This window comes from Bipolaris sorokiniana (assembly GCF_000338995.1).
Source record: "Bipolaris sorokiniana ND90Pr unplaced genomic scaffold COCSAscaffold_2, whole genome shotgun sequence".
Taxonomy (NCBI): domain Eukaryota; kingdom Fungi; phylum Ascomycota; class Dothideomycetes; order Pleosporales; family Pleosporaceae; genus Bipolaris; species Bipolaris sorokiniana.
Genome location: NW_006911896.1, coordinates 1,541,021 through 1,568,872, shown reverse-complemented (window position 1 = coordinate 1,568,872; position 27,852 = coordinate 1,541,021). Strand labels below are relative to the sequence as shown.

The 27,852-nt window shown below is 48.8% G+C and overlaps 11 protein-coding genes and 1 non-coding gene across 12 annotated transcripts; 5 read left to right on the top strand and 7 right to left on the bottom strand.

Moving 5' to 3' along the window:
- The first annotated feature begins 759 nt into the window (after nucleotides 1-759).
- Nucleotides 760-3,169, top strand: COCSADRAFT_33339 (uncharacterized protein). The gene is made up of 4 exons (XM_007697328.1): nucleotides 760-1,448; nucleotides 1,523-1,635; nucleotides 1,685-2,057; nucleotides 2,106-3,169. Exons 1-4 carry the CDS (start codon nucleotides 1,166-1,168, stop codon nucleotides 3,077-3,079), a joined length of 1,743 nt encoding a protein of 580 aa, XP_007695518.1. The 5' UTR covers nucleotides 760-1,165; the 3' UTR covers nucleotides 3,080-3,169.
- A 1,020-nt stretch (nucleotides 3,170-4,189) lies between these two features.
- On the top strand, nucleotides 4,190-5,994 carry COCSADRAFT_108920 (uncharacterized protein). Its single transcript, XM_007697845.1, has 2 exons — nucleotides 4,190-5,091; nucleotides 5,146-5,994. The coding sequence occupies exons 1-2, from the start codon at nucleotides 4,362-4,364 to the stop codon at nucleotides 5,889-5,891; spliced, it is 1,476 nt and encodes a 491-aa protein (XP_007696035.1). The 5' UTR covers nucleotides 4,190-4,361; the 3' UTR covers nucleotides 5,892-5,994.
- Nucleotides 5,995-6,181: 187 nt separating this feature from the next.
- On the bottom strand, nucleotides 6,182-6,253 carry COCSADRAFT_t10. Its single transcript has one exon. It is a non-coding gene; the product is annotated as a tRNA-Ala (tRNA).
- A 283-nt stretch (nucleotides 6,254-6,536) lies between these two features.
- Nucleotides 6,537-11,177, bottom strand: COCSADRAFT_178254 (uncharacterized protein). The gene is made up of 7 exons (XM_007697844.1): nucleotides 9,873-11,177; nucleotides 9,358-9,809; nucleotides 8,686-9,238; nucleotides 7,776-8,472; nucleotides 7,402-7,723; nucleotides 7,242-7,356; nucleotides 6,537-7,185 (listed from the first exon to the last, which is right to left on the bottom strand). Exons 1-7 carry the CDS (start codon nucleotides 11,041-11,043, stop codon nucleotides 6,896-6,898), a joined length of 3,600 nt encoding a protein of 1,199 aa, XP_007696034.1. The 5' UTR covers nucleotides 11,044-11,177; the 3' UTR covers nucleotides 6,537-6,895.
- A 1,048-nt stretch (nucleotides 11,178-12,225) lies between these two features.
- On the top strand, nucleotides 12,226-12,960 carry COCSADRAFT_167665 (uncharacterized protein; the record flags this gene model as incomplete). The annotated part of the gene is made up of 2 exons (XM_007697843.1): nucleotides 12,226-12,513; nucleotides 12,568-12,960. The coding sequence occupies 2 exons, from the start codon at nucleotides 12,226-12,228 to the stop codon at nucleotides 12,958-12,960; spliced, it is 681 nt and encodes a 226-aa protein (XP_007696033.1).
- A 143-nt stretch (nucleotides 12,961-13,103) lies between these two features.
- On the bottom strand, nucleotides 13,104-14,171 carry COCSADRAFT_167664 (uncharacterized protein; the record flags this gene model as incomplete). Its single annotated transcript, XM_007697842.1, has 2 exons — nucleotides 13,104-13,202; nucleotides 13,257-14,171. The coding sequence occupies 2 exons, from the start codon at nucleotides 14,169-14,171 to the stop codon at nucleotides 13,104-13,106; spliced, it is 1,014 nt and encodes a 337-aa protein (XP_007696032.1).
- Nucleotides 14,172-14,669: 498 nt separating this feature from the next.
- On the top strand, nucleotides 14,670-15,288 carry COCSADRAFT_80936 (uncharacterized protein; the record flags this gene model as incomplete). The annotated part of the gene is made up of 3 exons (XM_007697841.1): nucleotides 14,670-14,704; nucleotides 14,756-14,940; nucleotides 15,035-15,288. 3 exons carry the CDS (start codon nucleotides 14,670-14,672, stop codon nucleotides 15,286-15,288), a joined length of 474 nt encoding a protein of 157 aa, XP_007696031.1.
- Nucleotides 15,289-15,812: 524 nt separating this feature from the next.
- Nucleotides 15,813-17,167, bottom strand: COCSADRAFT_272630 (uncharacterized protein). Its single transcript, XM_007697840.1, has 5 exons — nucleotides 17,094-17,167; nucleotides 16,942-17,043; nucleotides 16,576-16,832; nucleotides 16,290-16,377; nucleotides 15,813-16,235 (listed from the first exon to the last, which is right to left on the bottom strand). The coding sequence occupies exons 2-5, from the start codon at nucleotides 17,014-17,016 to the stop codon at nucleotides 16,035-16,037; spliced, it is 621 nt and encodes a 206-aa protein (XP_007696030.1). The 5' UTR covers nucleotides 17,017-17,043; nucleotides 17,094-17,167; the 3' UTR covers nucleotides 15,813-16,034.
- Nucleotides 17,168-17,560: 393 nt separating this feature from the next.
- On the bottom strand, nucleotides 17,561-18,192 carry COCSADRAFT_349952 (uncharacterized protein; the record flags this gene model as incomplete). Its single annotated transcript, XM_007697839.1, has 1 exon — nucleotides 17,561-18,192. A coding segment is annotated over one exon (594 nt), but the record flags the coding sequence as incomplete, so codon positions are not given.
- A 621-nt stretch (nucleotides 18,193-18,813) lies between these two features.
- COCSADRAFT_349935 (uncharacterized protein) lies at nucleotides 18,814-20,330 on the bottom strand. The gene is made up of 3 exons (XM_007697838.1): nucleotides 20,071-20,330; nucleotides 19,454-19,932; nucleotides 18,814-19,404 (listed from the first exon to the last, which is right to left on the bottom strand). The coding sequence occupies exons 1-3, from the start codon at nucleotides 20,274-20,276 to the stop codon at nucleotides 18,974-18,976; spliced, it is 1,116 nt and encodes a 371-aa protein (XP_007696028.1). The 5' UTR covers nucleotides 20,277-20,330; the 3' UTR covers nucleotides 18,814-18,973.
- Nucleotides 20,331-21,467: 1,137 nt separating this feature from the next.
- Nucleotides 21,468-22,284, top strand: COCSADRAFT_349930 (uncharacterized protein; the record flags this gene model as incomplete). Its single annotated transcript, XM_007697837.1, has 2 exons — nucleotides 21,468-21,805; nucleotides 21,924-22,284. 2 exons carry the CDS (start codon nucleotides 21,468-21,470, stop codon nucleotides 22,282-22,284), a joined length of 699 nt encoding a protein of 232 aa, XP_007696027.1.
- A 1,205-nt stretch (nucleotides 22,285-23,489) lies between these two features.
- COCSADRAFT_80211 (uncharacterized protein) lies at nucleotides 23,490-24,941 on the bottom strand (the record flags this gene model as incomplete). Its single annotated transcript, XM_007697836.1, has 6 exons — nucleotides 23,490-23,955; nucleotides 24,007-24,404; nucleotides 24,454-24,521; nucleotides 24,567-24,603; nucleotides 24,667-24,762; nucleotides 24,816-24,941. 6 exons carry the CDS (start codon nucleotides 24,939-24,941, stop codon nucleotides 23,490-23,492), a joined length of 1,191 nt encoding a protein of 396 aa, XP_007696026.1.
- Between the last annotated feature and the right edge of the window lie 2,911 nt (nucleotides 24,942-27,852).

The following is a 27,852-nucleotide window of genomic DNA, read 5'->3' as shown; positions in this document are numbered from 1 at the left end:
CGGACACGCGTATGTCGATCCCATCTCAAGATTGAACTTCGGCCCTGCCCGGGGAACTGGAGTCGGCCCCAGGAATGGCATGCTTTATGGAGACAGGCGATGAGGGACCACCACCCACCCCGCGCTTACCTACGGTACATGGTTAGATTGATGGCACACACCTGCCGGCACTTCCAAGTGGAGTTGGACGGTTTATTTGCCCTTTTCGCGTGTGCGAAGCCAGAGCAACGAAAACGTAACGAATACCTCTAGTCGCGTTTCGGAACGCGGCAAAATTTTCTGGAGCCGCCACAGATCAATCCCACTTACGAGAACAAATCTGTATACGATATGATACGATGCCATCTGAACTCACTCGAGAGCGTCTGATTGAGTTTTCTTCACTGCATTGGGGACATGCATGGGCGAACCATGGACCGTACTGTGTGTGTCGAGGTGTTGTCATTGCGCATGAGGTGACGAGTGGCAAGCCCAGGGGACACGAGACGGTGTGCCCGTTCTCTGTTCAACCTACGTAGGGCTCATGGGCACAGAGAACGATGCGCCCGCTAAACGGCCGACTAAACTGGCGCAGCGAAAGACAGCTGCAGGGTTGGCTGATCTTTGCACTCAAGGGTATAGAAACGTGATGGCTCGGTGTTGGACCCACCAGGCATGATGTCATCGCGCGCGCTGAGAGCCGCCTCCTTGGCGCATTTCACCGAAGACTCTCCATTCCCTGCGTCTATCGCAAAAGATTTCTGACTTGGGCCAGGCACCAGGGTCTTCGCAATGGTATATGAGGGTCTCTTCTCCACGTCTGGGATGAAGTTTGCTCGATACTTTTCCCCTTACTCCCCACGGCCTCGCTGTTGTGGAAGCTTGCCATATAAATACACAAGCATTTCCAAGCCTCACAAGCCTCCAGCATCCTATGCTTGGGTGAAACCAACGTGAAGGATCGACATACGCCATTATTCATACGCCAACGCCACCATCACCACCACCACCGAATTCCAGCGACCCCACGACTCAACCTCTTTGGTGAGGTAACGACGACCCAAAGCACGATCATCCCAGTTGCGACTGTCCCATTGCTGCCAACCCTCAATACCATTGCGCCAAACCCAAGCAACTACTCCTCCACGACCATTGATCCTCCAAGCAGCACTCTCACTACATCAACATGCCTCGAACAATGTTTGTAAATCCCTTCAAGACGCACAGTGTGGATGAATTCCCCGGCGTTCATGTGCCTCTTGAAGAATCAGTCCCCAGCGGCCCCACTCCCCACGACCGCCAGAGCAACTCCCCTGCGCCCTCTGAAAAAGACTCCAAAGACGATAAACCTGAGCGCCCCGAAAGTGATGCATCAAGTGGTGTTGTTAACCATGGAATGACTCTCGCAGCACTCAAAGCAGAAATCGAAGCAGATGTTGCCGCCTCAGGCACCGACACGCCGTATGACCGTACGTTAAGCTACTTTAAACTGCCAGCTTTCCTAGCAGTTGTGAAACGACCAACACTTACTAAACTCTCCTAGGCAAGTCCAAGGTCATCAACCGAGCCCTGGGCGATATGGGCATGGGCCGCTACCAATGGAAGCTTTTTATCTTGGCGGGATGCGGATGGATGGCAGACAACCTATGGTTGCAGGTACGTACATGATGTACTTTTGCAGTTGCCGTGGCTTACCATTGTGAAGGGTGTTGCACTCACACTACCACAATTATCGGTTGAGTTTGGTATCAGTGAGAGCGAAGTCCGATATACCACCCTAGCGCTCTTCCTCGGCCTCTGCATCGGTGCATCATTCTGGGGTACCGCGTCAGACATTATTGGCCGCCGTGTTGCGTTCAACTTTACTCTATTCCTTGCCGGTGCCTTTGGTCTGGCCTCGGGTGGTGGTCCCAATTGGATTGGCACATGTGCTCTCTACGCCTGTATCGGACTTGGTGTTGGTGGCAATCTTCCTGTTGACGGAGCACTCTTCCTGGAATTCCTCCCACAAACATCTGGAAATCTATTGACACTGCTTTCCGTCTTCTGGCCTATTGGTAACCTGATTGCCTCGCTGCGTAAGTCGAGCAGACCCCTAGTCGGTGTACAGCGCTAATCCGTTCTAGTTGCATGGGCGTTCATTCCCAACTTTTCCTGCCCTGCCGGCACTCCTACCGGACAGTGCAAAATGTCAGACAACATGGGGTGGAGATATCTCATCCTGACGCTTGGAGCCATCACCTTCGTCATGTTCATCTCGCGTTTCTTCTTCTTCCATCTCTACGAGTCACCCAAGTTCCTGCTGTCACGTGGCCGCCAGGCTGAAGCTGTAGCAACCGTCTACGGAATCGCGCATTGTAATAAGACGCACACTTGGCTTACCGAGGACATTCTCAACTACATTGGGGGCGATCAGGAAGTGACTGGCGAGGACGCCAAGCTTAGCAGCCTGGAAATCATCAAGCGCTCCATCAGCCGCTTTTCTTTTGACCGCTTCAAAATCCTCTTCCAGGACAAGAAGCTTGGACTGACAACTGTGCTCTTGTGGTTCCAATGGACTACTATCGGCATGGCATACCCGCTGTTCAACGCCTTCCTGCCACAATACCTGGCCAACTCTGGAGGCGAAGTAGAAAACGACGTCAGCACCGTGTACCGTAACTATGCTATCACTGCCATTGTCGGTGTTCCTGGATCGTTCTTGGCATGCTATGCTGTTGAGCTGAAGTTCCTGGGCCGCAAGGGAACGATGGCCATTGCGACTGTCATCACTGGTGTCTTTGTCTTTCTGTTCACAATCTCGAGCGACTCGGACTTTCAGCTCGCCTTTACTTGCTTGGAAGCCTTTTTCCAGAACATAATGTACGGTGTGCTGTACGCATACACTCCCGAGGTTTTCCCTGGCCCAATCCGCGGTACTGGTACTGGTATCAGCAGTTTCTTGAACCGAGTTGCTGGATTATGCGCTCCTATTGTCGCCATTTTCGCTAGTAGTGGCAACCCCAAGGCGCCCATCTACGCAAGTGGTGGTTTGTTCATCGCGGCGTTCTTTAGCATGCTGATCTTGCCCATTGAGACAAGAGGAAAGCAGACGCTATAGAGATTTGAGTTTGTAGCGGGCGGGGTTTTTCTCGCACCAAAGGCACGATAGAGTGCTTTATTCTCGTTAATTGAATGATACCATCTTCAGTCATATTCTTTCTCCCCGCACATGCGTGTATGTGTATGTACACTAACCTGCAAAAGCAAGTGTTGCGAGAGACATGTGAATGTAGTGCATAGCAGTCGTTGGCCAGATCAGGGCTGTCGTGTGGTCAAAGCCATACCGAGGCAGTCGGTATCGGAAGTCTTGAGTCTGCGATGACTTTGTCCGACTAGCCGAGGGATCACCCTGAGCTTGACAAGACGCCACTGCGTGTCCATCACCGCATCCACGCACACGAATTCGGCCTAGATTGCGGTACCAAAGGCCCATCAACGTGCAACACCCAATCACACACAAAGCCAGCGGAAGCGAGAAGCCGCACCGGAGCTCGCCAACATGCGGGCGTAGGCTGTTTGCAGTAAAGTGCGCGCACCATCCAAATCGCAGACTGAACCACAACTTGTTGACTAGACATTTTGCCTTGGCGCAAAAAAAGAGAAGATGACGTCTTTGATTCGCTTGCGGTCTCCAATGCGATGTATTCGAATGCACGGCATAAAGAAAAGAAAAACTACCCGACCCAATCACATTGAGCTAGAGCTGGCTGTGCCTCGTGGGTGTGGCGCAGGCATCTCACCTTGTGCATGTGGGGGTGAGGATCATAGTTACTGTAACAATACAGTAGGATAACTATGATAATTACAATCCCTCATAAATTGGGTTGCTTGAACCAGACTTCCGAAACTATGTCTAATGTTGTTTTGCCTGTGTTTGGATTGCCAGGATGAGGACCAAAGCCGTCAGTCATACATTAAGACTGCGGCACTCAGTTATTCTGGTGGCGACAAGGCAGAAGTTTGTTCGGGCGCCGAGGAGTGAGGTCGCTTTTGCAAGATGGGAACATTAGCGAAGCCCCAGTCCGAACCCGACATGCATACCTGCCTGAACCAGTTAGACTGTTACCGTGTAATTATGCTTCCCAACGTCACAGCCACAATACAGGGGTGACGGCATTACAGCAATTTTGAGCTCGGTCACCCCATCTGCTCAGTTTTAGTCTGGGGCCATGAACAAAGGCTATATACCAAGCTGTGGAGACGGGGTCCCCTTTGTACACATGTCAATGCCGGCTGGTCTCACCGCCCGACGACACTACATATACCTGGCCTTGTAATCCACCTTTCCCAGTACCTGCTCACCCGTCCGTGTCACCACCACATCGCATTTGCTGCCCGCCATGATCGACTCGTACTTTGATGTGTTGATTATTGGAGGAGGAATCAGCGGTATCAACGCCGCCTACCGCATACAAGAGTCGTTGCCAGACGTCAAATTCACCATCCTCGAGGCGCGCCACGAACTCGGCGGAACATGGTCGCAGTTCAAGTATCCCGGTGTGCGCTCCGACTCGGACCTGTACACGCTAGGCTTCCAATTCAACCCCTGGCGCAACAAGGAGCCCATTGCAAGAGGAGAGAACATCATGGGCTATCTGAAGGAGACGGTGCAAAAATTCGACATTGATAAGAAGATCCGGTACAAGCACAAAGTCTTGGCGGCAGACTGGAGGACCGATGAGCAGCGCTGGCGAGTCGAGGTGGAAGTCGGCAATGATGTCGGACGAGAGCCCCGGAGAGTCACTTACTGGACCTCATGGTTGATCATGGGCACCGGATACTACAACTATGACGAGCCTCAGAAGGCAGACATACCAGGCATCGACAATTTCCAGGGACAGAGAATACACCCACAGTTCTGGCCAGAGAATCTCGACTACAAGGACAAAAAGATTGTTATTATTGGATCCGGCGCAACGACCATTACCCTTTTACCTGCATTAGTTGACGGCGGGGCAGCAAGCGTCACACAGCTGCAACGGAGCCCTAGCTACATTATGAGTATAGGTCAAAAGAGGAAATCGTGGGTTGAGAAGTATGCTCCCGAGTGGTTTACCCTCCGCTACAACCGTATGTCGCCAAATCTTCCCCTCCGCCCCATGATCTAACTGCTGACCTACCCAGGCTTCATGTTCACCCTCGTCCCCATCCTTATCTACAAATTCTGCATATGGTTCCCATCCACAGCCAGAAATCTCATCATCAAACAAGCAGCCTCCCAGCTCCCACCAGACTTCCCGATCGACCCACACTTCAAGCCAAGCTACGGCCCCTGGCAACAGCGCATGTGTCTTTGTCCCGATGGCGATTACTTCAAAGCCTTCCGCTCCGGAAAAGCACACATAGTGACCGACACCATCAAGACCGTCACCACCGCCGGCATCGAGCTCAACAGCGGCACCAAACTCGACGCAGACATCATCATCACCGCCACAGGCCTCAACCTCAACTTCCTCGGCGGCATGCAAACAACCGTCGAGGGCGAACACGTCGATCTCGGCGCCCAATACATGTGGCGCGCAAGCATGTTCACCTCCCTCCCCAACTTCGGCAACATCATCGGCTACTGGAACGCCTCGTGGACCCTCGGCTCCGATGCCGCGTCTCGCCTTTATGTTCGCCTCATCAAGTACCAGCGCGATAACGGATACACCAGTGTGGTGCCCGTCATCACCGATGTCGAGAAAGAGAAGTCAGTGTCGGCCTCGCCGCTTAATAGCACGTATATCCAGACCAACGCGAGAAAGATGCCCCAGTGTGCGAATACGGGGCCCTGGAAACCAAGGGATAACTATTACGTGGATAATTGGGATGCAAGGATGGGCAGTTTGACTGAGGGGCTCAAGTGGAACAAGGTTGCTGTGCAGTAGATACAGGGAGAGCCCGTAAATGAAAACAACTTCTTTCTTGACAGACAATAATCAATTGCAGTAAATCTAATCTGCCTCTTTCCAATACCAATTGAACCTGAATCAAGTAACCAAAAGAAAACTGGTATCCCAACTGCGCCAACAACCTTTACACCTTGTTCGTTGGGCATTAGGTTACCGTGCACATAACAACACGTGCATACACAGCTTGGGGTGATAGCCAAAAAAAAGTTACAAAAATTCAAAGAGGCAAAAATGATGAGGAAAGCCGACGAGATGGCAAAAAGAGATGGACTCGCGGGGAATCGAACCCCGGACCACTCCCATGCTAAGGGAGTATTATACCACTAAACCACAAGCCCGATCAGTGCTTTGATGAAAGAAGCAAAAATTTATAACAAAATAAACTTTTTGTTATCTTGCGTTATGGCGATGTAATGTCCGGGTCCACGTGGGGTGTTGACACCATGCCAACATGTCTTAGTGCTAGTGTGCAATTAGCATAAAGCTAAAATCCCAACGCCGAGTCGATCAACAAGAGGCGATAATGGGCGATAAGTAGACCCGCAGAACGCATCATGCAAAACGCCAGATATTAGTAAGAGATGTGGACCGTACGAACGGTACATATAGATGGAGAGGTGTATGCTATACTACGAGAAGCAGATTGATATACATATATGTATAGTGTTCTATATATTTGTGCAAGATGCACCGTATTCTTCTATTTACGAAACTGTTGCGTATACTCTGTTATGCATCTTCGGTCCAGCGAGAAACACAACGGGGTATGAGGAGATGAAACTTCTGGAGCTTTGCTTGTCGGGGCTTGAATGAAATGGGCTGCGTTATCCCTGAGTTGTGCGAGTTTTGAGACTGATGATTGTGGTGGGGAATGTGTGTCTTGGAAAGCGTTGTGCATGTAGATATCGATAGCCGTCCTCAAAGAACTGAAGGCTTGAACGCTGTTGTTTCGAACCAGTATACGACGCGATCGTTCATAATCAAGCCTCATCCTCTACAACCTCTTCAGGTACTTTCTTAGGCACTTCTGTGGGTCTCCAGCGCCCATTCTTTCGCGATTTCTCGCTTTTCAATAGCTCTCTAAGCTCTTTGTAGTTCACAGGCTTGGTGATGTAGTGATCGATGCCTGAGCTCCATGCTTCCAGCCTGGCGCTCGAAGATGCGAGGCCAGTTAATGCGATAATATAGCTGCGTGGTAAATTGTGGGTTTGCTCGTGTTCACGAATCGCCCGAGTAGCCGCCATACCGTCCATAACCGGCATTGACATGTCTGCCATATCGTAAGTATCTATGCAGATTAGATTCGGAGTAGGGCAAACTAATTACCCATGATTATCATCTCGAACTTGTGTGGGTCCGCCTGGTATTTGCGAAGCGCCTCAAGACCGTCTGACGCCTCTTGGTGTTGTAAACTAATCTTGTTCATGAATGCCACAAGTAACTGATATCATCAGAACTATACCAATGTACAGAGAATGATACTTACTCTTCGGTTCAACATGTTGTCATCGACGATGAGTACATAGGATGCGGCCAAGTCTTCTTCCTGATGTGGGATATGTACCGGTTGTGCGGTAGGCGTTGTAGTTGGAGATTTAGCAGCGTTGCTTCCGGGTCTAGCCTGCAATGATCTATCATTCAGTTGAGCAGGGCTGAGTGGCCGAATGGAAATGCCCAGTTCTTGAACTCCATGTGTTGCAGTTTGGGGAAGCTGGCTGACCGCCCTCGAAAGCTGTACATTGTCACGAGGTTGGTCGTATCGATCCAGGCATCGATTAAGAACAAAAGCCAATTTGTGCGGCCCGCATCTGATCAGGTTAGTCAAAATCTTCTGAAACAAGCATAATAATAGTTACTCACGGTTGAGTTATGATCTCAACTACAGACTGCTTGGAAGTCACACGGACATCTGAGCGAAGAGTAGCTGCTTCAAGTGCGTCCATTCCAATAAAGATAATGACAGGAGCTCGCTGATCGCGGGTTCTACGGCGACGAATAGTGTTGAGATAACCGAAGGAAACTTCTGGGCAAATGACAATATCTGCACCGTTGTATTCCGAGTCAGTAGACTTTACGACGTCCATCTTCAAGTGCTTTTCGAGAGTATTGGCGAGCGCATTGGTGAAGCGCACAAGTCCTTCTTCAGCTTGCGAGTAATCAGCATCATCTGGAGACCTTGTCATTTCCTTGGAAAGTATGCAGATTCTATGGCCATGCAATCTAGAAAGGGTGGATTGAAACCGTCTGTGCTCGGCCATCAATAAATCTGAGGGCTCCGGCTGAGTAAGGGCGAGTTTAACCGTGACTTTGCTGCCAATGGACGGTTGGCTGCTGACTTCAATCTTCCCGCCGCTCATGTCGATGATTTGTCGGACTATACTCAAACCCAGTCCGGTACCAGGCGAGTGTGAATTTTCTTGGGAAAAGGGTTCAAATATCCGGTTGGCAAGAAAACTGGGAGTCATTCCCAAGCCCGTGTCGGTTATCGTAAGTATAATCGTTGTAGGTGCATTAGTGTTTTCCGCTGATTTACTAGCACGCAAGGAAACGTGAACGTCTGATTACAAAAGCCCCATGTTAGCAATACATCTTTCAGCAAAGAAAGAACCAAACAGCAAATGTTCGCTTCAGAGAACAAGGTTGCTATGGCACTTAAAGAGTGCGAATTTCTGGGAACGCGTTTGGTTTATACACTGTTACCACAGTGCACCTTTAAAACCAACGCAGTTGATTACCACAGCATTGATAGATTGAAAAGTGTTTGACTTACAGCCTGACTCTGTATACTTTACAGCATTTCCGAACAAGTTCATAACTATCCGTCTCCATGACCCGATCGGAAAAGAGAACATCCAATCATCTTCATATGCCACTTCAAGTATTACAAAGCGTACCTTGCGTTTCGGAAGAGGAGTCGACTCATGCCCTGTTCTAGATGGAAGTTCCTCGATGTATTTAGCGGTGACAGGGATGTATGACGACCCTAGGAATACAGCCTCTACAGCTTCCTCTGTCACAGTGCCAATATCGAAAGCGGGATCTTTCCTCCTTCTACTCTTTACTGGCTTGCAAGACAGCCGTATGGTATTTTCACTCTTTATTCGTTTCGAGGAGATGCTGTTTCTTGATTCACTGATCTTGCCATAATCCATAACTTGGTTGATGGTGTCAAGAAGGGTTATTCCGCAGCCATGCAAAGAATTAAGCATACTGGCCTGAAATGAATCCAGAGACGTATCCTTGACAAATTCAAGTGTGCCTAATATTCCGTGTAGAGGGGATCGTAACTCATGAGATATGGAGGCTACAAATGTTGATTTAACCTAGGAAAGTGTTAGCCAAGCATAGTCATAAGAGTTGTATGCATGATAGATAGTGATGTTAAGTTGGTCGAATGTGCTCGAAGCTTTTAATATAGCATATACAAATTGTCTCATCTTACCTGATCCAAAGCCATAGCATCCAGCCTTGACAACTCCCTCATTATTGAGTTGCTGAAAATCTTGAAATAAATCAAATCAACAGAGGGAGAAAGTAAGCGATATGGGTTGTTGCTCCAACACAAACAGCCCGCAAACCATCGTGACCTCTCAAAGTCCCAGAATGGAACAAAAGCGACGCTAGCCGCTTCAGGAAACATTGTGTGGATAGCTTCCGAGCATCTCTTTGACCAATTCTTTGTCTGGCGTTTGCAAGAAACCATTCTGGGTAACTGCTCAGTGAAATAAGGGCTCGAGGTGGTCTCGTCCGAGGATACAAATATGCCGCTGGCCGTGAAAGTGAAGATTTTGCCACGTGGATATTCGTGGAGCATACGCGCAAGATCAGACTCCAACAACGACCCATATGCTGCCTTTTCCTTGTCGTTAGAAGTAGCAACTCCAAGCAACTGACCTGTAAGTTTTCGGGTGAGGTCAGTTACTACTTTACATCTAAGTCATGGAACATCGCCCTTACATGTTTTGGAGTTTGAAGATGCATTGTATGAGTTGCTCTCTGTGCTATTTGAACTCGGTCCCTCGCTAGAGGATGCCGACTGATAAGATTCAGACGGAGAATCGACACTGCTCCTGTTTCGAGAAGTGGTATTGCTGCGCCGTTGGCCTCCGTTTGCTGCAACGCTTGCATCTAGTATAAGCACCCCATCCAAATTACTCGAGGCCATCATGACATTTGCCGCACGAGAAAACATTGATTTTGAGTCCATGGGAAGAATAGAGTCTTGAAGTGTCCCTATTGCTCGATGCCTTGTAGACCTCGCGGTAGTTGCCTTATGGGTCAGGGAAGGCAAATTGTCCGGTGATGGATCGTCCACCTCCGTTCTTCCCCTGCCGTATGTAGAGAGAGGATCTTCTTTTGTTTCCGAAGATAGGTCCGGAGATTCTTGAGGTATCAATGATGGGTTTTGTTGTTCGTTGTGCTCAAAAGGCAATAGAGCTGTCGCACCTTCAGCGAAAGAGATCAGGCCGCGCGTAAATCTTTCTCCTCGACTGTACTGATCCCTGATTGTATATGTGTTCAGGTACCCGATAATTGTCGATGCTAGATCCTTGAAAAGACCAAGTTGCTCACTAGTCAGGCCGTCCCGAGGTTGGTTGTCGAAGATACATAACGTCCCGACTATTGTATTGTCTGGGGATACGAGTGCAATGCCAGCATAGAAACGCGCATCAGAGTTGCTGTAAACAGCACCCTGAAGGTCAGTTTTTCTGTGTGCCGCAAGATCATTGATAACCAAGACATTATTCTCACGACTAAGATCCAATACATTCTCACATAATGCAAGATTACGAGGAATGCTGACACTTCCAGCCCACAGCGAATCCTGCGCGTCCTTTGGTGTATCTGGGTGGAGAGGAGAACCACAGGTAGCTTCCACTAGGATATGTTGTCGTTCCTCTTCGAGAATTGAGATCATGGCCCTCTGGCCTCCCATGCGGATAGCGGTTAGCTGGCACAAAGCCGTGAGAGTCGAGTCGTGAGATGGGTGGGGGACATGAGTGGCCAGGTTGTCAACGCGTGGTATGTTGCAGAAGGCGGCCCCATAGTGAAGCCGAACATCCCGTTCTCTTTTCATGTCGTAGCGGCTCTTCTTCGTCGCCCCGCGACTGGTTGGGGATTGGCTCATGATGATGGATGCGCTTCAATGCAGCACAGGGAGCAGGTAACATCTAGTACAAGCTTCGCTAAGACCCATGTTGCGTCCTTTGACGTTTGGAGCAGGTGCAGAGGCGGCCTGGTTTAGCGACTGCCCAGGTATCGTGGGGGCGTGAAGTTGCAAGTTTGCATGTCGCCACGCCAAACGAAACATCTCGACCAGCGGCATGGCGGGTCTGCAGACTGCAAAGCACTAGCGCATTGCCGTATTCTGTCTGGTCGAGGGAAATGTGGCGGACTAGCTGAGTTCAGGTGGGTCCAACATCGGTGAAAATAGCGTAAGCATGGCAATGTGTAATTGGTATCATGCATCTCCCTATGCCGATGCTCTTCAGTGGCAAGCTGTGTGATAGGCTCTTGTAGAGCAACGATGCGCCGTAGATCCTGGAAGGGCTGGTCTGACGTCATGACGAATGTTGGTACCATGTTCAATTTTTCGAGATGCTGCCCATAATCAATACATACGTCAGTAAGACCATAAGCAAGTATACCTGCCATCTATATATATATGTATGTGTGTGTGCGTTGCAGATGCGGCAAATGTTTCGGCTTCCCAGGGCGTGCGCGTGTGGCACGCGAGAGCCTAGCAACAGAATTTGCGACAGATGTATTGTCCTTTAGAATAGCATTCTGACCGCCATGTGCCCTTCACAATATGTAAAGGCCCCTCAACTCTCACCCTTTGATCAATCATCAGACTAATTCCTGTCGACGACTTTTGGTACCTATTCATCATGTACATATGCTGCTTCACAACAATTTCTATGCTGCCAGAAGCTGTGGCAGCAGATGGCAGAAGGTTATGCCCATCTCAATACATTAGTGTGGTGGGGACAAATTCTGTGGGCTAGAACTGGGGTTGTAGCAAGATGTAGTCCAAACTTCTTTCATCTGAATCGTATTGGTAGGAATTAATGGCATCCTGGTACTGCTTTGGCGTGCCGCGGAAAATTAGGCATGTTTCTTATCGATAGTATGCACAGACCACCGTGCCTCTGTCGCGCGTTCTCTCGCGTCTGCTCCACCTACTTTGCCTCCCATCTACATCCACACTGAACCCCTCATACAACCACATTGTCACTTTTACAGTTCGCACATTAACTCTTACCTACCCAACTAAACACAACGAATTCAACAAGTTACTCCAAAAAAAATGTTTCTTACAACGTCTCTCTACTCCCACCAAATGGCGCATTGCTCTCCGTACACGCCACCACGCTCGTCACCATTATCTGAGCGCTCCGGAAACGTGCAACCTCAAATCTTCGACTTCACAATGTCTTCGCCTATCAAGGAACAATCAGCAACTCCACAGCGCACATTCAAATCCAACCCAGTTATGCAAACGCGCGATGCAGCTACAAAGAGACGAAGGGACATGTTCTTCAAGCGGGTGCAAAATAACCGCGAAGATAAGAAATGGGAGTCACGAGGCGAACAGGTATGTGCTTGAACACGATACCCTTGAGAAACCAACAATTCATCGATGACGTAGATTCAACAACTGGATTTTGTAACAGAACGCAAACGCTGGGAAGCAGAGAAAGCGCGTCAGGCACCGCCTGTGAATGATGACATTATCGAAGAACCTTCCGAGGACGCGCAATTACCTATCATGTTCAACAACGCGCCGCAATTTGATCCTGATATGACAGAGGCCGATTACGTTGCCGCCCAAGAGGAGTACGAGCTCCAACAGTTAATTGCGTCCATAGAGCAGGAACCGGATGTGCAACCACATCACTATGGTAGCGACGATGAAGACTACGACTTGATATTCATGAAGTGTGCAATGGCTGAGGACGGCCAGTCAGAGCAGCCATCGCAGACAGTGCAGCATGGCTTTGGAAGCGAGGACATGATGGATACGGATATGATGGATCTTTGAGCTTCTCCTGGTTATACAATGTACAATTCATAAGGCAGTTCGTTATAAATTGTCAGGGGTGTGATGGGCGGAGAAAGCATCATTTGTATACAGGAAGGGTATCTGGGAAGAGCGAAGCGGACAGGCGACCACACAAGGAGAGGCTACTGTGTTGGGCAGCCCTGATCCATATCCTGCAGCGCTTCTTGAGCAGCATTCATGTCGCCGACTAGATCTGGCGGTGGCGAGCCAGCGGCTTGCATCTATGAACTATTAGTATATATACCACAAGATGCATTCTGAAAGTGATAGCATACCTTTTGCATCCTCTCAACGATATATTCCCTGTCTTGTGCATTATCATCACTGTAGCCCTTTCTCTCGAATCTGCCCACAATCTCTCGGACCAATGTCTGCTGTTCCTCATATCGCTTTAAGTCATCTTTCTCCACCTTTGCCCTGTTCTCTTCCATCCACTTTGGGAACTTGTCGTCCAGCTCTTTCATTGGCTCGTACAAGATGTCCTTGTTCGTAAGCTGCTCCATCATACCCATAAGCACTTTACTGAAGTCCTCGTCGCCTCCCTCGCCTCCAAAGCCACCGGACTCCATGGACGCAAGCATTTGTGCAAGAATATCGTCTTGCGAGGAAGATGCAGCAGCAGATGCGGCAGTATCAGACGAAGATTGCATGCGCTCCATTGTCTTTTTAATAGTCTCCTGGAAGCTCTTCTCAGCCTTTGCAACAGTCTCTTTTTCAGACGAAGTGGATGCTCCCGCAGCTTTTTGTCCTTCGCTATGCGCATGCCCACCAGCATCCAGAGGATTTGCGCCGCCCATCTCCTCACTCATCTCCTTCATGATCTCTTCAAATTGCTTCTGGAAGTCGCCCTGCCCAAGGAGCTGCTCCATTTCTTTTTGCAGCTGTTTCTGAAATTCTTCTTGGTCATCAAGCAACAAGTCTGCTGGCGACACATCTTCGGGCGGCCTACCAGGTCCGGAGGATGATGGAGCCTTGTCAGATTTGGGGTACGCAGCTTCTATTGAGGAGGCCGTCGGTGCTTTGGCATCAAGCTTAGTGTTTGCGAATTCATCCAGTACATCGTCAAGGTCAGAGAGGTCGTCTTCTTCGGGATCCGATGCAACCTCGGGTGGAGGAGGGGCAGTGGTGGTAGCAGGTGTTGCTTTAGCCAGCTGCGGCTCTTCTGCCTTCTTCACAGTCGTGTCCGCCATGCTTGCCCACACTCAGTTCCAGGCGGTCAGGTGAAGAAACGATAGGGAATACAAGGTGGAGAGGCAAGGGTAAAGAATACGCATGAGCCAAACGCATGTGCAACGTCAGCCTCGGCTGGCCCAGCGGTATGTACCCTCACTCACATAAGCGGGGGCCACTGTTTAGCGCGGGGCAAGATCGGCCATCGTACCTTCCCAATACTGCCAGCGGGATCTAGACTAGCACTGGGACGACAATCCCAACGCTGTGACGCGCCCCGGGGGAGATAATTGTTGTCACGTCACGTGCGCCCGCAACTCGACTTCACCTTGTCTCGTTCCGCTTTCGCTCACCTTCACCACCACTGTCACCTGTACATAACTGCAACGCCCGCACGCTCTTCAACCGGCGGCTCACAACTCGCGCAAAAAACACACCACCCTCTCTGTCAACGCCCGAAATAGACCCCGATACAGGACAGCTCAAGCGCAAACTCCAGCCTCACACTCGCACCTGCAATGTCTCTCTGCATCAATCGGCTCTCGGAGGAGAGGTGCGCGACCATCCATACCTGTCTTTTGTTTACCTACTAACAGTGCACCAGAAAGTCATGGCGGCGGGATCATCCCTTCGGCTTTTTCGCAAAGCCCATGCGTGGCGCCAACGGCATGATGGACCTCAAGAAGTGGGATTGCGGTGTACCAGGCAAGGAAAAGACCATTTGGGAAGGCGGCCTGTTCAAGTTGGAAGTCACCTTCCCAGATGAGTACCCAACAAAGCCACCAAAGTGTATGTTTCCCCCTCTTTTGCCCAAAGCACTCAGCTGCAGAATCGCAGGTGCCCTAATATACTGAAAGCTTGCCGCTAACGTGTCAACTCACAGGTAAATTCGTGCCACCACTATTCCACCCCAACGTTTATCCCTCTGGCACCGTCTGCCTCTCCATCCTCAACGAAGAAGAAGGCTGGAAGCCCGCGATAAATATCAAAGAGATCCTGCTAGGTATTCAGTCGCTGCTCGACGAGCCCAACCCAGAGTCGCCGGCGCAAGCCGACGCCTTCAACCTGTTCAAGAAGGACAAGACGGCATACGAGCGCAAAGTTAGGCAGATCGTCAAGGAGAACCCAGCCCCCTAGTAGCTCGACGATGACGCACAACATCGGCGGAAAGAGGACTGAAAGGGTGCTGCATGGCTGAGGAAGGTTAAAGAAGTAGCAGCTTCTGTAGCGCATGCCTCTTCTGCTGCGAGGGCTACGGCAGACACTTTACCATCGTCATAGCGATCGAGGAACACGGAGGTCTGACAAGCTACGCCTTCGAACACCGGGTTGTACCCAGCGACTGGAGAGATCAGAGAATGAAGCGAACTGCTCTTGGATTTTTTGTTTGGCTTCTTTGCTTTGGCGCAATCATTGTGGAGCATCCTTGACGCTACCATGACGGGTCCTGGCGTCTAGGGCATCATACCCAAAGGCGAGAGGATACGCAAGCGGAGAAAAAGCTGCTTTTGGGCTACGATACCTGATCTCTCCCTGCATTGACAGCGTCCTGCTTTCAGAATAGCATTCACTATTGACTTGCAAATTGGCCACTCATCTCACGATCCTGCAATGTCTCAAATAGATGTTACCGAAAGATGTATTAAAACTGCGTGTCCCTTCGAAAGAAAATTATATCCGGGTGGTGGAAATGAGGACAAATCTGATGCCATATTCCAAGCAGCATATCCCCCAGCGGACCTTTTGAGGTATAGTACAAAGCCCTTTGCTGTTGCAAAGCTTCACCGCGACTCCGTTCCAATTTCATGTGCCCCTTTATGAATCTTTCCTTCAATAAAACGGTTGAAAACCCAACACAGATCCATGTGTGCTATTGCCCAACTCTAGTAAGGACGGTACGCGGAACCTCCTCTTCCTCCGCGGTATCCACCCCGATAACCACCTCCTCGAGGAGGAGCGCCGTAACTATTAAATCCGCCGCGTCCGTACGGCGAGCCACGTCCGCCGTAGCCACCTCGGCCGCCACCTCGGCCGCCACGTCCGCCTCGCGTCATACCTGGGAGGTTCGTTCGCTTGGGCACAACCTACGGATGAGTTAGCATCTGAACAACCATGCGGCGTATTTGCTACAATCATACCTTCAAGTTGCGATTCCGGAATTGACTATTGTCGAGGACCAAGGCCTCATTGACCAAATGGGGTTCTGTGAACTCCACATAAGCATACCTGCATACGCTCATTAGCGTTCCGATCTTTCTGCCAAACTCTTGCCAGGTAGCGAAAGACGATCTTGTAAATGTCCAGAGACAGAAACGAAGTCAACGCGACGGGCGATTCCGGCTTTGCGCCAACTCATTGCGCGCAATTGACTCAAAAGTTCAAGGACGCGCAAATCTTCAAAGAAAACCCCCTCTTAGTACTGACCCTTTAGGATGTCCAGTGAACTTGTCTAACAAAATAGTGACACGGTTGATGCTACCGATGCTCTGGAAATGCGCCTGAATCTCTTCGGGGCTGGCTCCGTAATCTACGTTGCCGACAAAGACACTTCGCGCATCAACGTCCTCTTTGCTTTCGCGCATCTCGTGCCGTTCATTGTCGATGGCTTGCTGCATTTGGCGCAGCTTCTGTGCCTCTTCCTCCATCTCCTGAACACGGCGCCTCATTGCAGAGATTTCTTCCTGTGCGCTGTCGTCAGTACCTTTACTTGCGATGTGAATACCCAGACACGCGCATTGTGCCAAACTTGGACGAATGCCTTCCGCGTGCAGGAGAGGGCTCAGACCGTACCTCCTCGTTTGGGTCTTCTGCAGTATCGAGACGCTCATCCTCCTCACGCTTCTGCTCGGCCTCGACATCTGACATGATTGCGGCGGAAGGTGTATAAGCTGACTGTGAGCCGTATCAGTACATGCGCCCAGATCTGTGGACTATTGACTTACAAGACCGCTGTGTATTACTAGAGATGTAGCACTTGATTGGGTTGCGAACGCGCAGTTTCTGTCCTTGTGCGACGGATCTCTTAGCTTAGCAAGCTAATGCAAGAGCGTTGTCTGGACCGTAAAGAGTTATGTTAAAGGAACGGTACCTGTGGTGGAAGTAGTGTTGCTTATAGGAAATGACGAATGGCGCTGCTGAAGCTCGGAGCGCGGCGCTAACCAAGACAGCGGAGCCTCACTTATGTCATCACACGCTAACGGGGTGTTGGCGGGAAAGCAACATCTCTTTCATTCCTCCTATAACGCCAAAAGAATCTAGAGTCATTCCTGAACTGTGCAAACTCTCTCCCCTGATATGATTTCGCATTAAATATCAAAAAAATGATTCATAAGTTCCATCTTTTCGTGTGAAGTCGCACTTTTAAGTCCAACTCCACTCACTAAGCTTTCTCCTCAGCCTGTTCTCCTCCGGTTACTAGAACGGTCCTCACGCTTCACCTCCACCAGTCTAACCCAACAAGCATGCCATCATACTGTAGTCTGCACGACATAAATTTCTCTCCTTCTCGGGAAGTTGGTTTAGATGATGAAACTTGCGCATTACTCGAGTCAGATATTCTTTTGACAAGTTATCAATGCTGACGAGACTCTCTGTACCCATACGTCCGATGCCGTCGTTGATACAGATTGCATCCACAACTAGCTGAAGCAGTGGATCGTTCTTTGGTAGAGCCTCAAAAAGCCTACAGACCATGTCGCTGCTCACACTACGTGAAGAAAGCTCATGAAAAATTGCATCCATCAATGCAACTTTCAAGCGAATCACCGAGAGCCGATCTGCGACCATGTATGCATAGAATGCGAGCCAAGACTCGGTAGTTTGGGCAGATGAAGGTAGTTTTTTCTCATACAGCCAGTCCACGAAGAAACTGAACTCCTCAGTGAAGATGTCTTCTAAAGCAAAACTTTGTTTCTTGGGATTTTGAGATATTTCGCGTCGGAACAGTCCGGAGTGGTGAATTAAGAGTTCCTTGTGTAGAATGTATCTTGTCCTGTCAGGTCCGACCTCGACGACAATAATCTGTGACCTGGCGGCAGCGCTAGATGACTTGAGCACTCCATGTTTATCGTATCAATATGCGATATGGATATTACCTTACATGAAGATTGCAGGCGTTGTTGACATCAGGAGTCTTCATGATTATCGGCATGTTGATTCTGTTGGACGCTTGGTGCGGGGGATTGCAAGTCTTCAAAAGGCTGTGGTAGAAGCGGACTAGAGGAACTCCCCGGTCTTTATAGTAACAAGCTTACTTGTAGTGGTCTAGATATCTAGTGAAGGGTACTTTTTCTTCTCTCAATTACCAGAGTAGTGATATAAGATTGTTCAGCTGACGAAGGTGAACAACGAGGTGAGAGCGTAGAAGCTATGGCATAATTGCAACTGATAGCTAGGCGTATATTATTAATATGTAGTGAGAGAGTCTATCAGGTGACAGAAGTCATCATGATCCACGTAATATTGCATTGATTATCTGATCGGTCATTTTAGGCTCCGCTGCTATGTCTGCACAACTTTAACCTTTTTAGTAATACTTCAGCAACTATTCCATTTAGATCCCCAAGCAGACACATCAGGTAGTCTTTAGGTAAGCTTAGCTGAGACGTAATACCCAAATTGTCAATAAAACACATGATAGCGATCATCTAACGTAAACAAGGCGAAGGAAATCAACATTTTGCTAACGCGATTCTATGACTACTGATGCCTTCATATCATATTCATTTATTATTCTCCAGGAAGCAAGCGTTTGTGAATGTGGGTATATACGAAGTAAAAACCAAACACCAAAGTGAGAACACCAAACACTCCACGACAGCGCTCATGGAGGACCAAGACTCAACCCCTCCATATTCTCACTGCAATCCACAAAGTTACTCAGAACCAACCCCTTCGTCTTCGCAACAATATGCCCAACGTCTCGTATGATTGTTCTGTGAAAGCCGCAAGCATGCTTAATAGGGTAAAGCTCATTAACTCCATCGTACGTTTCCCAAATCGGTGATTGTATCGTTTTGATATTCTCATGGACCTTCTCCAGACTGAACCCATCGAATGGCGCAACGACTAGAGGTGATAGAACATCGATGTTTCGCATCTGCTTCATGAGGGCACCAAGTAATATCGAGCTGCACTCGAAAGATAAGTCTGCATCGACCTGGCACGTGTAGGTGTCGCTGAACTCGTCGATCCAGCAGTTGAATGTCTCGATGATTTGTTCGATGGCTTCTGAACGTCGGGCTTCCAGCGTCCCTGTTTCATGTGAGCAATTTGCTACTATCACAGCTGTGGTATAACATACGGAGTATTGATGGTGGAATTCCCAGCCCCATGTCTTGTATCTTTGGCTCCGTACATTGTCGCAACACTATGGCAGTGGCCCTGGTGAATTCTTTCGGTAGCTTGAAAACCCAGGTGACCAGCATCCAGAGCATCAGGTCGCGGCTGTAGGTTTGAGGCATCGGGTGGCACACACGAATGTGTCTGATCCATGTTTGAGATATCAGTTCGAAAGCTTCCCAGCATTTGTAGTAGTCGACCATTACGGCGATTTTGGCGAGCATTTCCAAGCTCAACTGCTTTGGTACTCGGCGGTAGCGGGTATGCAACGTGTTGAGTAATATTTCAAAGGCTTCAGGGTCCCAATCTGAGCATTTGATGTGATGGAGGCTATTGCTGTCTTTCTGGTTGTCTCTTGAGGACAAAAGCTCACTTCTAAACTTTGGAGATGCTGTGATAAGATGCGCTGATGAAATCTGGTAGATAATTGGCAGAGGTGGGCTCGGTTTGACTGGATGAATTGACGCGGAAAGTACCTCAATTCCATGAGTCCGTCTTCCAGGGATTGTAGAAAGTATTGGCTCGTCCTGTTGCTTAGGTTGCTCTTGCACACCGTACTCTGGGTCTGAATCGTCCCACCTCATCCAATTGGGCAATTCCTCTCCATCGCTATGATCTTCATAATCAAGTTCTTCAGTTAGATCTTCGGTGCCTATATCTTCTGAATCGCTCGAAGTATCCAGGGGCTCCAGCCAGAGAGCAAAGACTGTTTCTGAGCTCTCCAAAGTTATCAGTGCACCTCCAGTGGGGTCGATGATGACGCGACCGCTCTGGGGCGATGTCATGATGGAGAGATTGGGAAGTTTCGATAGCCAGATGGCAAGGCTAAATCTCGTTTAGGCCGGCAGATCTGATGTTCAGAATACGTGACGTTGTACCTTGCTAGTCGTTCTCTTTGCGAGCACAAGATCCCTCAATAGAGTCGATTTGAAGTGGTGTACTGAACGGGAGTTCGGCGGGAAGGTATCGTGTTCTTCGTCAACTATATCGGTGCGCTATGTGAGGTTTCTTCTCGCCACAAAATATCAACAAGCAAATAGCAAAGCATTGAACGGGCATGAGAATCATTTTAACAGGCAAAAGGGTATCACCATAGCTTTCATTGGCCCCCAAAACAAACAGTCAAAAACAGAAATACATGCATCATGTTAAAGACAAAGAAAAGGTGCAAGAACCTGAGTTCCCGCTTACCAAGTTAGGCAGGCCCTTGCCGTTGTCATGAACACTACAACTGTATCTGGTTTCTCAGCGCGTATCACGCCTACGAAAATTACCAGATCCTCGCCTAGGAAACTTGGGGTTCAGTATCGCGAGCTTGAGCTAGGGCGTGTTATCGCATAGAGAAGATCACGCTAGTCCCGATGTAGATATAAAGGTACTTAAGTGCGCAGCACTGTCTCTGCAATCATGATTGCGGTTACAGCTTGACATTGCAAGGGCGGCACAGAGCCTTAGCTTTGGTATTTCTTCTATCCGGAAAAGAAAGTATCGAAATAAACTTCGAGCATAGTCAATGCCCTTTCGTAATTGGTTTATTATGCGAATGAGAATGCAGCGAGAATGGTCAATTGTTGTGACATTGATACAATGGAGCGGCTCGCTTTGCCGTGGCGTTCGTGTAAAATTTTAGCGTATTTCCCCATACAATTTCATTCATTATCGTGTGAGTAAAGTGGATCTCTCTATACAAACACAGATAGGAACAATTCTGAGAAGCACTGCATCAGAACTTGTGGGCATGGCATTAACAATTCTTGCACTGAATCAGTAGCTATTTTCATCTTGGAGGTCGCATTGACATTGAATGGTATCTTTTTTGAGCCAACGTTGAGATTGAAGGGGAACCAACAACAAAGTGAGAAAGTCTAAACATAGGGAAGTACACGGGCAGCATCATCAAAAAGAGCAAGACACACAGAAAGCATGCATGAGAGACGAATAGAAAATGATCTGCTCAGGTCCGTTCATTTCCCACTATGCTGAATGCTAGTCATGTTCGCCGACTTGGTCTTCTAGTCTATGCATCTGTAGAGGTCGCAACCGCGAGAATGGGAAGCGCACATATTACTTACTTTAGACATATCGAAGCACTTTACAGTAATTGTTTGCGTTGGCACGGGAACAAGCCAATTAGACCAGTGTTTCATGGGAGCAACAGTGCTGAAAAGAACCAAGTACAAGTGTGTTATATTCGGCAGCTGCACTCGTCGGTCATACTTCCATTAGGTCATACCCTCATCTACCCAGCTTGTCCCTACTACCTGTGCTCCATCAATCCTCCCGGCCTGACCGGACAAACTATTTTACCTTACTGGTATGCCACGCAAAGACGGCCACTTGGCGTTGCAATTACGTCGAAAATGCGTGTCCATACGTACCTTGCAAGCGCCATCTCCCAGAACAATGAGGTATTAGTTGTAAGCTGAAGATAGGATCTACGAAACTTCGGATTTTGGCCTTTACAAGAACGAGACGGTGCAGGTTCGCGGCAACGCGGCGACGGAAGGTATGTGCCGCGCCGAGGAGGCTTTGCACCATGCGATCAATGAGCATGGTGTTGGTGGTCGGCCATACATAAGAGCAAAGCCGGCGCAGAAAAAGCACATCATAGCTGAAGCAAAATGCGTGGAGTGCAAGCGAAAAGGGGCAGCTGGCTTCATCAGCTTTTGTCGCGTAGTCAAATGTCAAGTGTCCAATCCAGTTCGTATTCCGCACACCAGGTCGGCTGACAATCCCCTGTCCATGATCACCACAGGGAAAAATAAACGCCGCAGCAGGGTACAGAGTATGTAATAATAAAGCCCAAAGCTCGGCCGGTAAGCAAATACTTTGTGGCTGGATCCTAGTAAGCGAGAAATAAGTACTCTCGATGTGAAGCGACAGCGACCTAAAAGGACGAAACAGCGAGCTTGACGAGAGGCGATGGATGGTCCTTGGAAATGATCATTCAACAATGAAAAGTGTTTGCGCGTATATCGCGAGATTTCCCCTCATAGCCAAGCTCTATCACTCAGCTGGGCGTAATACAGACGTTTTAGACCAACGCTAACATCCATCTCATTGCAACATGTAAAGTAAAAATCTAGTGGTAGTACGTAAGTCATATTTAAGTGCGCGCAACACCATTTCTGTCGAAGAAAGTTTCGTAGCATATACTTTACACCTACGTATACCTACAGTACTCTACCCTGCTACATTTTGACGAACAAGCAACTTCCCCAGAGAAAATGATTCGGCGAGATCAGTCCATACGCATTGTCTGACGTCAACCGCTCGTTCCAGACAACAATGGCCATGCAGACGGCGCCGGCAACTCGCGCATCCAAGACGGCATACCCATAAGCAGCCGAGTACTCCTATCTCAGTGCCTGAGACGTCCTCACCGCCGGGAGCATTAAGTACCCCAGAGATAAGCAGGTTGCTGGCGGAATCCCCCTTGTTACCCCTCCAAACCCACTGGTGATTGCCAAGCGCAATCAAATAGCAAGGACACGAAAGCAGGAAAGTATGAGAAGAAAGGGTCAAGGGGGTGCCATCACATGAAACCTTCTCCCCATATAATAGCTACTAGGAAAAAGAAAAAGAGAGCTGATCCGAGATTGATCGGCACAGCCATGCATTTTGCGGCTTTTGAGAAGCAAAAAGGGTCTAATGCAGGTATGGATTCGGGTAAAATAGACGAGAAACGATAAAGAATGGGGACTTGGACATTTTAGCTTGCCTTTGAGATTTCTAGATCGTGGGGGGCCTAGATGCCGTGTGGTTAGCGTCGGTGGTAAATATGCTGATTCGACGATTGGAGGGGGGCTGCCGCGCTACATGAGGTTTGGTGTGAGGGGGTTGCGTAAGGGGACAATCGCGATCTACCATTGGGATATTAAGGTTTGGCCGTCGTGAAGAAAGACGGCAGTTAGGGAAGAGGCGTCCCGGTACATGGGGTATCACATTTGATGATTTAAAAAAAATTGTCCTGAACTGGAAAAAGAGTAAAATTCATGTCAAATCTGCCATTTTGGCGGCGCTGCGAGCGTTTCAATGTTGGCTGTAAACCCAGCATTTCTTTGCTCCTCGTTGAGTGGATCGCAGCCCACTGTGAACTGTTGCCGTTTCCCATTATTATTACTATTATCCTCCTCTTGTTGTGTTAACTCTCTCGTGCTTGTCCCACTGCTCTTGATACTCGTTCTGTCGTTCGTTTTCTTGTGCTCGAGCTCGTATGTGAGGCCGTAGTCATCCACACGCTCCTCAACCACTTGCACTTCGTAGCTGACGAGAATGGCGACAAGAGACCTTTCGACGATAGGCCAGAAGATAGGCATGGAGGCGCAGATAATGGCTAGGTCGATTTCGAGACAGGATAGAATGATCATGGTAGGTGTCCACCAGGTGTAGTCAACATAAGGATAGGTCGCGCCTTTGGTTTTTACGATGCCGTGTAGGCGCCCGACTGCTGTTCCGACAGCACTGGCATTGTTAGTCCAAATATGTTGTGTGTTGTAAGATAGGCTAACTTACACTGCGCCAAACGAAAAAACGCCAGCCATCGCTATGAGATTCTTCCTTCGTAAGTTCGGCGTCCTGAAGAGTATCATAGGTGCCACAAATATGGCGATATCGAACATCATGTTGGTCGCTGATTGAGCTTTGTATGTCATAACAAACTCGTCCAGATTACCGAAACCAAAGCCGTAGCATTTTGCTGGAATGGTACGATCCCAGTAGCCACGAACTGGGAAGCAAGGAAACCAGGCGGTGAATGAGAAAGCGATGCCCCAGAGTATCACTGCGATAAGTAGTCCTATGCATATCCATCGCATACGACCAGCCTTGAAGATACGCAGATATTGGAATAACAAAGCGACTTTGATAATCGCACCATTGGAAATGTAAATGGCCAGTTCTATGTAGTACATCTGGTCAGGTCAATATGTTATTGTACAAGGAAGCATGGGGCATGTATACTCTTAGATAGGTAGCCACGTTATCAAATCCAAGATATAACATGTGTCGGCCGAGTCCATATCTGACCGCTGTAATCATTAGCCGAGTACACATTTGTAGGATGCATAACTTACAAATACACACGATGATGGTCGCTGCAGTGTTTAGGCACTGTCGAACAAGTCAGCATTTCCTAAGCTTGGCCCCCTCGTACTCTAGAATTGTTGTACATACTTGAGCGAGAAGCACAAATCCATCATCCCAGCCGAACTCCTTGACAATTCTGATACGTACCCAAAGACGGAAAAGCACTGCAAACCATGCTACAGCCTTTTGTGCAAAATTAGTATACAAATCACTGTGTGGAGTCGCTGATATCATACCAAGAAAGTGAGCGTGATGCCGAATATGGTTCCTTTTTTGTTTGACAAGGGCTGGGGTTCATCTGCTGGCGGTGGATTTGACAACATATGCGCAAGTATTCCCTCCCAGGTGGTCAAGCGTGACATGTCGTTGGCCATCTTGGTCCAGAGGCGAGAGCGCCGGCGCTGCTCAAAACAACGCAGGAATGATAGATGGATACTTACGGCCGACGAGAGTCTGGTGGGGGAGAGCCAGCACTAATGACTGTTGGTGGGCCGTCGAGACCTCTGCGCCGGAAGCTGGTTCACGATTCAGAGCCGTTGCCAAGCTAACTTTATGCTGTCTGTGCAGGGCTAATGCAGGCGGAGGTCTGCTGGAGGCTGAACGCTAGGCGAGAGGCGAGCCTCAGGAAGCGGATGGTTGCATTTGACAGGCTTTCGTGCAAACTCTATCCTAGGATCCCAGTCAGGGCTCGCCGCCTGGAAAATCCCAGCATCCATATTACAGGGTACCCCACGTTCTGTTATGACAAGATGAAGAGTTTGGATGACGAGATTTCCCTACGCCTCAGGCCATATGTACATACGTACGATGCATGTCGTACTTACTTACATGTATACAAATTTTTAGTGATTTATCTATAAATCTATCTGTCAGCTAGAAGATTTTGGGATATAATGACGCCACATTCTTCTCCTCCGAGATCATAGTCAAGTAGCCGGATACGTAAGTACCTCCAGATAGTAAGCATGCGGCACGGTGGGTCAGTGTTTTGACAGGCAAGACGGGCATCGCCCCTGCATTTGACAGGGACAATCGACTGAGGTCGACTGAGGCACAGCGATCCTGGATGATTTGGTTCGTCGTGATTTGACACTGGGGGAGGGGAACGTAGCGGAAGAGAACAACCGGTAAAGCGTGGAGGAGAACGACAACGAACGCTCAAGAACCCGACTCAGTCTCACGCAGCCAGCGAGTCACTGACGAGAGGAGCCATGACTATACTGCGACGAAGGATCCGCTAGGATCGCCATTTTGGTGCCAGAGGAGCAAAGTTCCGGGCGAATTGAAAATACCGAAGATAAAGCGAATGCGCTTGGCCAATAAGCTATTCTTTTCTAACGATACGCTAGGCAAAATTCGTTCTGGCAGGATTCGGCCCTCATTTCTTGCGCAAGGGATTTTTTGCGCTTAGCCAGGATACTGACTATATACAGCCAGGCACTACTTCTCAGACTCGAAAAGTGACATGTTTGCGTCACGATCCCTTGACATTTTTGAATCTGATGCACCAATAGAGGGCGTGCCAGCCGTTGGGAGAAAGATTGCCGAATATTGTTCCCACAGCGAGCAAGGGGAGATGCCCACAATTCAGTAATGAACCCCAGACGTTGTATGATGTGATAGTGAAGTCGGCATCTTAATGTGCAAATTTTTTTACAGATGCGTATCCAAATATCCAAATGACCAGTGTCGCAGACTATCTGTTCGACACGCGTCAGCGCATAACGGGTAACGGCAGGCAACAGCTACGCCGTCTGACTGCATGATCTACGGGCCGACAAGATTAAAAGACGTCGGCCGTGTTGGACCCATTGGCGAAGTAGTTACCTAATCAGTTGTAATCGCCGTCCTACTGCACTGGCTCCTCGCGCACACCCGAGGGACAGCGGATCTTCGGTGCGAGAGGTAAGAGTCCGGCCTAAGTAGCGACTTTTGAGAGAAATATTCTAGAACGCACATGTATACTTAAGTACTTAGCTCCAAATCGTACAGGTTTTTACGTAGCATGAACCGTTCGAAGACAAATACAGTCAAGCGGTCTACAATGCAGCAATAACCTCGGGCTGTTTGTGTAGGCAGCATTCAATGGGTTGTAAGGCTACTCGCATTTATTCACCGAGGGTGCTTATCGAAGCAGATAAAGCTCACCAACTTGGAAGGCTTTAGATTTGATGAGCCGCGTTCGCGCATCAAATGCGCCATATCGGAGAAGCAAAGGAGGCGGGTCATGCTCGGCGATGTGTACAAAGTATCATGATGGTTGTGTGCTTGCTATACTGGAGATTGAGCTCTACTACGCATCTAGCTGAACGCAAACAGAACTCACCCACCCACCTGGTTACTGATGAGCTTAAGCCTAAAAGAGTCGATCGGCTCTACCGTCGGGTGGAAAGCTGGCCGGCGGATATAGTTTACGAACATGGCCGACTACGAGCAAGGAAGATGCCACCATCTGTGTCTAAAATGACTAATGTAATTAATGTTGACTGATGATGAAACCCCCGACTACGGACCACGGCGCGGGCGATAGCTTTGTAACAATTGGTCTGGTCGCATAGTACTAGGCCTGATTAATCATTTGGCTCAGTAATCGAAGGCCACGTGATGGTATCCGCGTTGCACATAATAGGCCCATATACCTACTACAGACTGATGAACGAGTCGAAAATTTCTGAAGCTAACACTAGGCGATGCTACTTCGTTAGCATACACGCACTTTGCCATATGCTGGCGGCCGGAAGTGGAGCATTATTAAGGTTTGTCAATAATCTCCGACTTAGCTTTGGATCAAGACGGCGAACCTGCCCACTAGAATCGTGGAGCATTTCTGGCAGATGACCACAAGGTTCATTGATTCATTTTAAACGCCTTCATTGTTGGAGATCCCTTCCGTCCTGGAATATGGCGAGTATGCTTCCCGAATTATATAGTAGTATCTTGCTATAGGCGGAGCCAGCACACCTTCAGCGATAGTAGTATCAAGCCGAGAAGATACGAAAGATGCGGTTGAAAAGAGCAGGTATATCGAGATTTCTATCGAGCTCGTAACACTAATTACCTAAAGCTCGATCATGACCTGCGGAACTAGTGTGACAAAGTGCCATGCCCTTAGGCATAAATTTATAAATGGTTTTCCCTTTTCAACCACGAAGCTACCTGCCATTCTCAAACACCAGAGCCCATTCCAAGAGCGCCAGTGTTCATTGCCTGTTCAAAATGTTTCTAGAACATTCTAAACAGCTCTACAGGCATCCCCATGCTCTTGATCAGTGT

Excerpts from the sequence above, each read along its gene's own strand:
- COCSADRAFT_33339 (XM_007697328.1), top strand. The coding sequence starts at position 1,166 with ATGCCTCGAACAATGTTTGTAAATCCCTTCAAGACGCACAGTGTGGAT. Across the intron at positions 1,449-1,522 it reads CACCGACACGCCGTATGACC|GCAAGTCCAAGGTCATCAAC; the intron begins GTACGTTAAGCT and ends AAACTCTCCTAG. Across the intron at positions 2,058-2,105 it reads TAACCTGATTGCCTCGCTGC|TTGCATGGGCGTTCATTCCC; the intron begins GTAAGTCGAGCA and ends AATCCGTTCTAG.
- COCSADRAFT_108920 (XM_007697845.1), top strand. The coding sequence starts at position 4,362 with ATGATCGACTCGTACTTTGATGTGTTGATTATTGGAGGAGGAATCAGC. Across the intron at positions 5,092-5,145 it reads GTTTACCCTCCGCTACAACC|GCTTCATGTTCACCCTCGTC; the intron begins GTATGTCGCCAA and ends TGACCTACCCAG.
- COCSADRAFT_178254 (XM_007697844.1), bottom strand. The coding sequence starts at position 11,043 with ATGAGCCAATCCCCAACCAGTCGCGGGGCGACGAAGAAGAGCCGCTAC. Across the intron at positions 9,239-9,357 it reads ATGCTATGGCTTTGGATCAG|GTTAAATCAACATTTGTAGC; the intron begins GTAAGATGAGAC and ends ACACTTTCCTAG. Across the intron at positions 7,724-7,775 it reads GTTGAGATCATAACTCAACC|ATGCGGGCCGCACAAATTGG; the intron begins GTGAGTAACTAT and ends TAACCTGATCAG.
- COCSADRAFT_272630 (XM_007697840.1), bottom strand. The coding sequence starts at position 17,016 with ATGTCAGATGTCGAGGCCGAGCAGAAGCGTGAGGAGGATGAGCGTCTC. Across the intron at positions 16,378-16,575 it reads TTCACTGGACATCCTAAAGG|GTATGCTTATGTGGAGTTCA; the intron begins GTCAGTACTAAG and ends GAGCGTATGCAG. Across the intron at positions 16,236-16,289 it reads TCCGGAATCGCAACTTGAAG|GTTGTGCCCAAGCGAACGAA; the intron begins GTATGATTGTAG and ends ACTCATCCGTAG.
- COCSADRAFT_349935 (XM_007697838.1), bottom strand. The coding sequence starts at position 20,276 with ATGACATCGCCCCAGAGCGGTCGCGTCATCATCGACCCCACTGGAGGT. Across the intron at positions 19,933-20,070 it reads GAATTGCCCAATTGGATGAG|CCCACCTCTGCCAATTATCT; the intron begins GTGGGACGATTC and ends AGTCAAACCGAG. Across the intron at positions 19,405-19,453 it reads AATTCCACCATCAATACTCC|GGACGCTGGAAGCCCGACGT; the intron begins GTATGTTATACC and ends CACATGAAACAG.